The sequence below is a fragment of the Pleurodeles waltl genome, chromosome 7, assembly GCF_031143425.1.
Source record: "Pleurodeles waltl isolate 20211129_DDA chromosome 7, aPleWal1.hap1.20221129, whole genome shotgun sequence".
Taxonomy (NCBI): domain Eukaryota; kingdom Metazoa; phylum Chordata; class Amphibia; order Caudata; family Salamandridae; genus Pleurodeles; species Pleurodeles waltl.
Genome location: NC_090446.1, coordinates 1,474,449,406 through 1,474,461,741, shown reverse-complemented (window position 1 = coordinate 1,474,461,741; position 12,336 = coordinate 1,474,449,406). Strand labels below are relative to the sequence as shown.

The window sequence follows — 12,336 nt, the reverse complement described above, 5'->3', positions numbered from 1 at the left end:
GCAGGCCTGGTCCGTTCCAGGATCTTCTTGGTGGTCCGTTCCCTGACAGCAGGATCACTGTTCTCTTCTTCCTGTCTTCACTTGAGGGTGCAGTGCTTGCTTCTTGAGACTGCACTATTGCAGCGCTTGCTCCTTGCTTGGCAGGGTTGGTCACTTCTCCTGACCTGCTTACCCATGGGCCAACAGTGGCCATCTTGCGCTGCAGTGTGGCCAGCTGGCATAGCCTTTTCTGACTGGCGTTGTATCTCGCTCTCAGAGGGCTCACTGTCGCTCGGGCTCCTGCCTGTACTGTCAGGCTCCCCGGTGCGGCCCTCAGCGCACCTCTGACATTGTCTCTTCCTCTATGGGCGCCCTTTGTTGGCGCCTGGCATGCCCATTCTACGGGCCACTTACCGCTGGGTGCATGCAGTGCCATCTTCTCATTAGGTGTGGTGACAGCAGACAGCCACTAGGGGCTGCGCATGCCACGCATGTTCTCCTTGGGGGCCACGTTATGCTTGCAGCCTTCAGAGGCTTTGCTGCTTGGCTGGGGCAGCTTTGAGCGGTAGCAGTCTCTCAATTTGTTGTGCAGGAGGTGCACACATCTCTCCTTGTGGCAGTCAATGTCTCTGGGTGCTGCTACCACCTCAACTGTGGGCATGGCAGCTTTCTTGGCGCTGCAGGTTTTTAATTTGGCTAATTTGCAGTTTATTTATTTTTATTTGTATTTCCATTTAAAGGACTGCAGTAACCACCGGTGGCCACTGGGTGACACTGCAGCCTGACTCTTTCTGGAGGGCCAAGCTCTTCTCATGGAGCAGACCAGGCAAGGATTCCATCCGCCGGTTCACCGGCTCTGTCTACCCGTGCCAGGGCAGTTGCAGGAGATCAATGTCTCTCTCTGTGGCACAAGCCAGCAGATGGATGCCAGGCGGTGCACAGTGCGCTTGTTTGCAGTCCACAATGGCGCTGGGCATGATGCGGCCTCACAGCATTCAGAAAAGGTGGGTGCTCAATTTTATTATTAAAGTAATGCGGTGCCACTCTCTGGCAGCGACCGGCTGCAAACGTATTTTCCTCCGTACGGTGTTGGCACTGCACCACGGGATGGTGAGGGCGGTGGGGCCACTTCAGTGTCTGTGTGGCAGGCCTCTCCAGGACTCGGAGCTGTCCATGCAGGCCTCGGGGAGGAGTGACCCTCCGATGCAGCTGCTGCACACCTGTTTTCCTCGCTTCTAATGTGATGGGGGTCCCCTCTGTTGCAATGTGGTCGCTGGCTGCTCTTCTCTTTTCTTCGGGACCAGATGGTGGCAGGTGGGTCAGCAGGCAAGCTGCTCTGCAGCAGGGGCTCCCTGAAGTGAAGCCTCTTTGCCACACATGGGACTTGTCAGTGCGGGAAGTGAGTCCACCTCTCACGGAACAGGGCAGCAGCGATGGCGAGGGGGATACACTCACTTGCAACGCGGTAGCTTCTTCGACCACCTTCATAATGGCAGAGACCACCTCACAGGAGGGCACTTTTCCTCCCCAAAGCACACTTCTTTTCCACCCAGCTTTATCTCGGTTCTGCCTGCAGGGCTCACCTCATGCCCTATGTGTCAGCGAGTACTCTCCTGATCCTCTAGTGCGTTGCTTGGGTTAAGGAGGGTAGGACATTCGGCCAGCTCCCCCCATTTGCATCGGGGGATACCATGCATTGGTGTGCTGGCATGGAATCACGGCAGGTGGGGCTCCAGGGGCATGCACAGATGGCTGGCAGGCACAGAGGAGCCTAGATAATTTTCTCCATGAGATGCAACCGAGTTGCAGCCAGCTCATCCATGGGGTAGACCCACTCATCGCTATTGTAGTGTTGGGCCCATAGGCCCTTGTGCTTCTCAAATAAGTGACACGGACACAATGGTAGGGTGACTGGTAAGTGGCCAGGGCACATGCTCCCAACCCTTTTTATTAGCAGGGTCATCTGACTGGTGAAGTCTGTGATGGATGGGCGTGCGGTGAGTGTGGAAGACCGCCCTCTGCAGAGTGGCTGGTGGAAAAACTGGAATGTGTCCAGCAGGACACTACAGATGATTAAGGGATCAGAAAGGGGAGCTCAGTCACACCTAATGCAGGTGAGGAAGAGCAGGTGTGTTTGAGGAAAAGTGGAGAGGAGAGTGACAGATAAATGTGGGTGGAAAAGGCAACTAGAGTAAAGGAGGTAGAGGGGAGCAGAGGTGAGGCGGGGTAGCTGTGTTCCGAGGAAAGAAAAATGAATCTTGAAAAAGGCAAAGGAGTTTGTGTGAAAGAGGGAGTGAGAGAAGACCCAGGATGAGCGATGGACTAGGAAGCTGAGGTATAAGGAATTAAGGAAGAGATGGGGGAAGAAAGGAACTTGGTACCAATAAGGAATCTGTACTGGATGCTCAGCTGGGAAGAAAGAGCTCATGCAAAAGGCTGGAAGAAAAGGCTGCAGTGAAGGAGAGTGGAAATGAAAAAAGGGAAGTGTTGCAGCTGCTCAGCTGGGACAGTCAATCCCCCTTGGGGAAGGTGACCCACAGAACACCCCAATTCCCCCGGCGCAAGCATTATAGTTATGACCAATTCTACTAGTCCAATGTCTGAAAATGCATCATTCATTTCTCACCAATGCCTGAAGATGCACCACTCATTTCTTCACAACATTCCGCCAACATTTATAGTTAAAACGTATAAGTTAAGACCAATATTACTGCCTGATGAGGTTTAGAGTGCAACATTTCTCACAGTTTACAAAGCATCCTTTCGGAGGCACCTCTTCTTCGTTCCTGCATAATAAAAGGTTACACCGGTTAACCACACAGATCCCAGCATCTACTACCTCCTGGCCTAACTTAATCTGCTCTCCTATGATGGCTGTCTCAGTTTCATTGATTGGTGGCTAGTTTTGAGAGATAAACCTGGGTCATTCACCTGAAGAACAAAGATGCCATTCCTGGGGCACTTTAAGGTCATCCTCGCTCTTGAAATCCAGTCATGAGAATGACACCCTTAAAACATGTTGTTGTCTGGTTTGCCCCTACAATGTAGAACTTTTTCTCAGAAGAAATCTGCCAACTTTCTAAGTTCCTAATTTTTCAAACGAGCTTCTGAAATTTGCATGTCTCCTTCAGCAGATTTACACATTAAATTACTTCTCTCGATCGTTTTGGTCTTGTGGTTTTAAATGGAGCTGTCCTAAACCCATAAGTCTAGCTTCACATGGTATATACATTTGTTCACAAAATAAAATAATAACATGCATAGCTATATGTACAGGAAAACATTCCTTAGATGTTGGTGAGCTAGCATACAGTTCGGACTTTTGGGCCAAGAGAAGCCAACTCACCAGAAACATTCACTTGGATAACTGCTTCCGCCGGAAGGGCATGATCCGCCTCCACCCTCACTGTGTAGTTACCAGAATCGGAAAACTGTGCTTCAGAAATATTAATGGAACCCGGGTAGTAAATTTCCAACCTATCTTTGTAGGTCGTGTTTATCTGCAGTAATGACGTATTGACCACCCAGGTGGTCAGTGACGTTGAATTGATGCTCCAGGAGACTGTGGGCGGGAAAATTGTGTTGGAATAGGAGATGTTAATTGAGAGCACGTCTCCGTGGATGACGTCCAGTGCTTTGGGGGCGGAAATGTTGATAACCTCAGAAGCTGTGGAGACAAAACAGGTGGATAGTTTTGATGAGAAGGGATGTCGAGGTGGAAATCCAGGGGGCAAAGATGGGACTGAATAGGAGGGACTGCTGGGGGGGGGGGAGGGGGAATAAAGTAAAGAAGAAAAGCAGAGGTTTAGAGATATTGTTCCATAGTGTGAGCAGGAATAAGTAAAAAAACAAACGCATATTTTAGAAGGAAATTTTTAGGAAGCAAATAAGGCTGCAGAAGACAGCAGAGGTAGTTAAATGTAGGGAGAAAAGAAAAAAAGAAAACGTGAAAGAAGGTACAAAAATGATCAAAGAAACACTAATAAATAATCCATAGGAAAGCAAGTGATAAATTAAGAAACCATTAGATTTGACTGTGGGGGCGGGGGATGAAAAGGTGAGAGGAAGGTTATGAGAAAGGATGTTTTGAAGGTATGAAAGTAAGGGGAAGAAAAGTAAGAAGGGAGCTTAGTAGTGAGTGGTTTAGAGGGAGACAGACCAGCAGGAAGAATGTATACAGAGATGTGAGACAGACCAACAGGGAAATGTATACAAGAATTTAAAGACAGCAGCAAAGTCATTTAGAAGGGGACAGGTAGGAATGGAAGAAGGAAATATAGCAAGCTATACCAATGGAGGGGAAAAAGGAAAACTGGAAATTAAAGGATGGATGCAGCCAGGGAGGGACACCAAAATGAGACAGGGAGATCCTCAATGTACCTCAGTGCCAGTGAATGTAACCTATTCTTGTGTGTAAATGTTATCATATTCTGGTCACAGTCTCTAAGACCCTCTTTGGGGTATTTCACCCATAGTGATAGCTCCAAGTTAAATCACGTAAGATACAATTTTAAGTGTGCCAGGGCCCAAAAAATCCCCAGAAATCTGGAGGTGATAAATTACAGCCTAGGTACAAGGGCCCGTCACAGCTGCTGTATGGGCAGCGGCTGCAGTCAGCAGGCATATCTGGCCCGCGAGCCATGAAAGCTGCTGCGTCTCTCCAGGGGACGTGACAACACTTCCACTGGACAAACAGTAGCATGCCTTGCATCCTTCCTCCCCCATAAACTATTATCCCACCCCACTAGCCTCCACCCCACCAGCCCTACCACCTGCTCAAAGTAGGCACTTCCACCTGCCCGAGTCAACACTTTCCACCTGCCCAAAGTAGACAGAAAATATCAGTTTTTGCAAAAACGGGGAAAACTTGCCCATAAAGGATTTGGTAACCCAGGACCCAAGAAGTTATTCCCCAGTTCAGGAAAAAGCTCATAAAAGCGAGCATTTGGTGCAGAGATACCCCTAGTAGCGCCACACCAAATTCTGTCCCACTCACAATAAGGGCAGAAGATGCTTGTTCAAATTTGCTAGAATGGATCATGTGTGATCAAATGATCCCAAATATCTGTTTTCATAACTAACAGGGTAGCCTGACCTGTAGGAAAAATGGGAGATTTATTGACTGACCACTGGTTATCATTTCTGTTCTTCTCATGGTGTTTAGATACTAAGCAGAAGTACAAACAACATTTCTCAGTTTTATGAAACAGGAATGATTGCCAAGGGTAGGTACATGCTCTTTTACCCTTTCATTAATACTCGTTTTTGTGTTTTTCTATTGCGTACAAGTAATAACATGATAATGGTGACTGTGAACATCGAAGCTCATGGTGAGAATTTGGACCAGCGGCTAAAGAATATTGACGTCAGAGACTTTAAATGCTTTGCCTATAATGATGTGCCACTGTGCTGTAGTTAGGTTTGCCCTGTGGATGAATACCAGTGGTCCTGTTCTAGCTTCTTGGACAAACCACCTCTCCATTATCCAAAATGAGGGGGGTAGTGTAAAAACATTCCTATATGGGGAAAGGTGGGCTGGGAAATCAGCCATGAAAGTCAAGGGGATGATATGTGGACTAGAGACTACAGCTTCTGGCTTTGGAACTGGGAAGACCGGCTCAAATCCCAGCCTCATCTCAACAGCCTGTGATTCTGGGCAAATCATTTAATCTCCCTGTAGCTAAAAAACACAAATGTGTAACTTTTGGTTCTGTTATAAAGTGCTGTGGTTCCCTGAGGCCAGGTTTGTGCTATAAAAGCTGCAAAAAAGAAACAAGAATCATATTTGCTAGTTACACTACCACACCTTATCCACTTTCCATATATGCTTGCTGAAAATATGTTGCATATAAATATAAATTCAAATCCAGACATCATGTCTACTTACCTTTAACAATCACCTCAATAGTGGCTTCAGCCAGGACTTTACCATTTACCTCCACCGTCACTGTATAGAATCCTGTATCATTCAAACTTGCTTTGGAAAGACTGATGGCTCCAGGATAGGTGATCTGTAGTCTGTCACTGTAGGCTTTCTCAATGTGTGGATTCGTTGAGTTTTCCGTCCAGGTGACCAGTGTCTTTTCAGTCTTTACCCAGGTGATAATAGGAGTGAAAGCTGTGTAAGTGTGCTCAATAGGTATGGAGATCATGTCTCCTTCCCAGACTTCCACCACACTTGGGGCAGATATTTTCACATCCGTAACTGTGAATTACAAAGAGAAGATAAGTTTAACTCTTTCAATGTTACAAGAAGAGAAGGGGGTGTTAGCATAGATTTTTTCACTCGTATAGCCCTTCGTAGAGTGCATTGTGTGACCTATGATTACTTAACAGCTCAGATAATATTTTAAATAGAGTGAGTAATGATAGGGACAAAGAACCTGTTGGTTCAGGTAGGGTTGCTGAACTTCTGCGATCACTCATCCTAGTAGTCTAGCAGATCTATTACAACAAGTGTATGAACAGTTCAGTTTTCAGACGTTTTCTGAAAGGCATGCTATTGATTTCAGATATCACGGAAAGGACAAGGGCATCCCACAGCCTTAGGTCTTGCACTCTTAGGGATCTTTCTCCCTGTTTAATCCATTTGACCCAGCGTAGGTAAACCAACATATTCTTGGAGACACATTAAAACGTGAACTGTTCAGCAACAGGACAGTCCCTGAGACCCAAAATATGTGACTGAATAGCATAACAGCTGTATATTTACATGTGGGATCAAAAGGGTGTGCAAGCACAACAAATCCCTCTTCGTCTCTTTATACACCCCCACCATTGCCCACCTCAAACCTTTGTAAGCTAGACCTAAGACGTGGGTGCGATGAAACACCAGCAAACCTTACTACTCTCCTTTACTTCTCTTCCAAAGTGCACATGCAGGGAAGTTAGTACTTACAGGATTGATTTTGGCATGTATCAGTATTTACCAGCTCCTTTTCCCCAATTTCAGCATGTTTTGACCAAATACAATTTACTGGGGGAACATTCGGGAAGTTGGAGTGAAGACCACAAAAATGTGAATTCTGTGAATTCTAATATGTGCGGTCACAGGAATTACAGCAGATAAAGGAATTCATTTTGTCCCACTGATAACTGGTGGCCCTCTGTGCTACACCATCACCTAACCCCCCATTTGTCTCCAGGATAGTGGCATGAGTGTCCCCTTATCCTGGGCTTTGTAATCAACAGTAACATCGCATATGACTATAGACAGAGTAGACCCTGTTCATGCTAATAAATTGAGATCCTGACCTAGCTACCATTCTAGACCATTTTTGTGAATACTCTCTGTTAATGCAAATACACTAGTTTGACTTCCATAAACTTTTAGCATGGATTCAAACTATTAAATAGACTTGTTGGGAAATTTGAGAGAATTGCATGTGCAGTTTGTTGACCACATCATAATCTTGCATGCAGTGCTTAATTTGTAAAATAATGAATGTGAGTGCCCAGAGGTCCATCACTGGTGCTATTAAATGTCAGTACATCAGATAACAACTAGTCCTGAATCCACTGCAGGACTCTTTAATCCACTACTAGACCCTCTTTGCACCTTTATCTCACTCTTGCAGCTTCCTGCTTTCTCCCTTGGTAACGGTTCTTCCTCCCTCCCTTGAGGGGGCCAAAGCCAACATCATGTCTTAAAAGCACCCTCAGAATGCAAAGCAGAGAGTGCGCATTCTGAGGGTGCTGGGCAGAGGGCCCCTGCACTGTCCTTGACATGGTCGTGGGCAATGCAGAGGCCCCCTGTGCCCCCCTGAACTTCCTTCCTGCCAGCCTTTTCGTGGCAGTTAAAATGCTATGAAAAGGCTGTCAGAAAAGGGACTGGTGGTCAGCACAGCGGTACTTCACTCAGCCCATCGCAAACCATGTTCCTGGCAGGGATGGCGAACCCTCTGGCGGTCCGACCCCCAGGGTCGTAATGTGACGGTTGGACTGCCTGTTCTGCGGCAGTCCGACAATCAGCCTTGCAATGATGCCCTTAGAGTAATTTTGCCTGCATATGACTCTACTCTCTACTCTGCTGTAACTCACAGTCTTTTTTTAGAAACATGACCCAATTCACGTTTCAGAATCACTCCTTCCTGAGCTGGTTACTCCTTAGTACTGTTTCCCATCTTCAGGGCCATCATATACTCGAGATCAATAACATTTCCTTGCATTACTGTATTCCTAATTATTGTGTTGCTGCTTTTCAGTTGTATTTCAGAGTTCTGAAAGTGTTCCTGCTTGCAAAATAAATTTGTGTCATCTTGCTTCTTGGGTTGGCGTTTTACTGTGAATTGCTGCATAATAACTTACCATAGACATTTGCAAAAATCTCAGCTTGGGCCAGGATGTTGTCTGCCCATGCCACTATCACGGTGTAATTGCCAGTGTCGTTGAAGATAGCTTTTGAAATGGTGATGGATCCGGGGTAGGAGATCTGAAGCCGGCCTTTGTAGTTTGCCTCAATCTCTGGAGCTGTGGAATTTACAACCCAAGACACCAGGGTAATGCCATCCATGGTCCACGAAATAGTGGGAGTCAGAGTTGTGAGCGTGTACGTAATTGGTATCAAGATATCATCTGTAATTAGGATCTCTATTGCAAGTGGAGCCGATATGACAATTTCTGTAACAAAAGGTATAGAAAGAGTAATTTAATGACTGTTGACAAAGGGATAGCTACAAGAAAACATTTGTTTTAAAGATGTATACTGAAGTTAGCAGAATCTAAGAGGTGTGAATGGGCGGAATGAAGAATGTGGAAAAAGACAATAAAAGATGAGATATTTGACAATGGAGACAATTTTATACTGACTAAACATAAAGCAAAGAGTATAGATGTGAATCTGAAAATGCAAAAGATACAAACAAAGAAGTAGTAGAACTACAGCACCATCATTTCAGAAAAGGATCAGAGAAAGAGAGATGGGGGAGTAAAGAAGATCTTTGGTGAATATTTGTTTTATTTTATTTTTATTTGATTTGATTTTTGTGTTTTGTAAACTAATGAAAAATACTCGTGGTCACATCAGAGTTCTTAGGATATGATACATTAAGTATGGTGATCAATTATAGGGCCATAATGTTGCCAACAACAACAAAATATCAACCAAATATGCTGATGGTGAAGTCTTACAGTGGAGGAAACAGAGCCTTACAATTGACCACTGTAGATGGAATGCTTGGTTTAGGGATCTAACACGATTTGACCTTGGTCAAAATGAATGGCAATAAATATAAATTCTTCCTTCCACTACAACACAGTGTGGAAACTGATGAGCTTGTGACTCAGGGTTGGGACACAGTGAGACATGTTAAAAGCACCTGGCATAAGGCAAATTGCATGTGGCCATTTTTTAATTTGGCTTGAGTTTGTCAATCATATAAAACGTAGGAGTGACCCTCTATCAATAAGAATCTAGGTTATCTAGCAAGGAGAAAAAATAATAATTAATTCAGATTGTTTTTTATAAATCTTTATAAATCTTCAAAGATAGAATATTTCTTTCTATCTGTGGTCTATTTGTGGATATTTGCTTCATCCGTGAGCTGAAAGGTCACCATACATTCCTCTGCAAATACATCTGCTTTACCTGTCTTGTTAGATTGCCCCTTATTTTCATTTCTTACATTTACCCAAACTGGTAGCTTTATAACATTAACCTCAAGTAGTCTGCTCGTCAGTCACAATCTTGATTTTAGACATACAGCCTCAAAGTTAGTTCTGCGATGCCAAATGCTGGATAACTTGCAAATCAAACACATGCCCATACCTGGGTCCCGGGATCACTGTGCCACTGGAATCAAGCTATACCTGAAAGAAGAGCCCTAACAAGGGTGAAACTGGTCCTCGGCTGCTTGTGTTCCAGCTCAGAGAGGACTTGGCCTGGCAGTTTGAGCTGGAATGTTGCCATGAGAAGCAGAGTCAAGACTGATTTGCATATGACTGGGTCTAAACTGAGGTGGCATGGGGGGTGAAATACTCCTGAGCATTTGCCAGTGGCTGAGATTAAATAAAGCATTCCATCCTAGTTGTTTCTGCATTTGATGCCCTAAGTATGTGGAGTATGCCCAGACATGGTTCCTGGGCTCAAATAAGGGGCAAACCAGTCCCTGTTGCTTGTGTTCCTGTTCAGGGAGGATCTGGCCAGTGGCTGAGATTAATTCATCCGTTCCATACATCATCTTGTTGATTTTTCATGTGATGCTCTAAGTGCACCAGGTATGCCCAGAAGGGGGTCCCGGGCTCACTGGGCCACTGGAACCAAGCTACAACCATCTGAAGAGCCCTAAAAAGGGAAAACAAGTCCTGGGTTGCTTGTGGCTTGGCTCAGGGAGGAACAGGCCATGCAGTTCAAGCCGAACTATACCCATGAGGATCAAGGTGAAGACTGATTTGCAAATGACTGAGTCTAAATTAAACCGAGGTGGTATCGTGGGCAAAAAGAGATGGATTGGAGTGTGTGCCCTGGTGCTTACCAGAGAGTGAGATTAATTCAAGCATTTCAGCGATCACCTTGTTGTTTTTGCATTTGACACTTGTACAACCACAGTTAGAAATAGGGTCTCTGGCTGGTAGAGGTATGCACCCTGTCCAAGTAGGGACCACAATCCTAGTCAAGGTAAGTCAGATACACAATTTAAATTAACCTGTGCTTATGCTCCGTTAGCTTGTCACAGAGCAGTCAGGCTTAACATAAAAGGCAATGTGTAAAGTATTTGTGCAACACACACACACACAGTAACATAATGAAAACACCACAAAAGACTCCAGAGAATATTTGTCTGAGTGAAACAAGTCCAAGTCGATAAAAATCCAATCAATAGAAGTTGAGATATGAATTTTTAAAGAATAAATGCAAATATAGTGCTTAGAAGTCACTAGCGGTTGAATGCTTACTTGAGGTTGCGAGGGACAGGTGCAAATCTATAGTTCAGGTCGACCACGATAGAGTGTATTTCAGCTACAGAACCCATGCAGGTCCACTTAAACAGTACCTTTGATGCAACAAAGGGTTGACAACAAGGGCACGATGTCTAAATATTTTCCATTCAGTTGGATCACTGCGTCGTCGTCAAGCTTCCCTATAGTGAATGCGATGCGTCATCGTTGAGCCATGCAGGCTGTGAATCCACTGTCGTTGAACAGCATCGATGTCAGAGGAGCGATGCGGACGAATTTCTCACACACTCGGGAGATGCGTCGGTCTTTGGAGTTACTCTGGTTCAGCAGGATGGGTCCAGTCCTTGTCCTCAGCAGGGCAGAAATCAGCAGGAAGCACGGCAGCTCAGCAAAACAGATAAGCTGTTCCTTGGAACAGTCAGTCCAGCCAGAGGAGCAAACCTTACAGCACAGCAGTCTTTACTCCAGCAGAGTTCTTCCCAATTCCAGTAGTGATCTGATTTCCTAGGGTGAGAGCCTCAGTACATATACCCAAAAGTGCCTTTGAAGTGGGAGTGAATTCAAATCAGCCATTTGAAGTTCACAGGTCCCCCTTTCATCCCAACCCTGGCTCCTGACTATCGGTTGGGGGTACTCAGTACTTTGTGTGGTACCCCCTGAAGTATAAGTTTGAAGCCCTCCCATCCTTCCTGCTGAGGAAAACCCATCAGTATGCAGATGAAGGCAGATGCAGTTGAGTGTCCTGTATTGTGGCTGTCTGAAGGGAATGAATAAATATAGCTGTCACCCAGCACAGTCCAGAGGTATATTGGAGACAGGCTGTCAGGCACACAGAGCAGTGAGAGTCAAGAACTGCCCACTTTCTAAAAGTGGGATTTCTAAACTAGTAATAATAAATCTCACTTTACCAATAAAGAGGACTTATCATTACCATTCCAATGATATGAAATATGATGCAGCCACTCCTTTCTGATTAGGAATTACAGCTTAAAAATATATGCAAAGGAATTCCCAATGCTAGCCAATGAGAGGAGCAGGCCTCACAGTAGTGAAAAACGAAATAGGCTGCTTGACACTATCAGGACATGCAAAACTTAAAAGTACATTTTGGGCCTTTTAATTAGATAGCACCCTGCTCTATGGTCTACCTAGGGCCTACCTCAGGGGTGACTCATATGTAATACAAGGGGAGGGTTAAAGCTTGGCAAGTAGTTTTAAATACCAAGTTGAAGTGATAGTAAAACTGCACACACAGGCCCTGCAGTGGCAGGTCTGAAACATGTTTACAGTGCTACTTAAGTGGGTGACACAATCAGTGCTGCAGGCCCACTAGTATCATTTAATTTACAGGTCCTGTGAATATGGTATACCACTTTACAAGGGACAAATTACATATGCCAATTGTGGATACACCAATGTTACCATAATTTAGGGGAGAATCACATGCACTTTAGCCCTGGT

General features: G+C 45.1%; 1 protein-coding gene across 1 annotated transcript in view; it reads right to left on the bottom strand.

Annotated features, from left to right (window-relative positions):
* Positions 1–12,336, bottom strand: part of LOC138246527 (uncharacterized) — a 601,223-nt gene that overhangs the window by 197,047 nt on the left and 391,840 nt on the right. The window contains exons 10-12 of the mRNA XM_069201183.1: positions 8,287–8,598; positions 5,867–6,184; positions 3,326–3,646 (exon numbers count right to left, since the gene is read on the bottom strand). Coding sequence (XP_069057284.1) covers positions 3,326–3,646; positions 5,867–6,184; positions 8,287–8,598 — 951 coding nt within the window. The remainder of the gene's footprint in view (positions 1–3,325; positions 3,647–5,866; positions 6,185–8,286; positions 8,599–12,336) is intronic.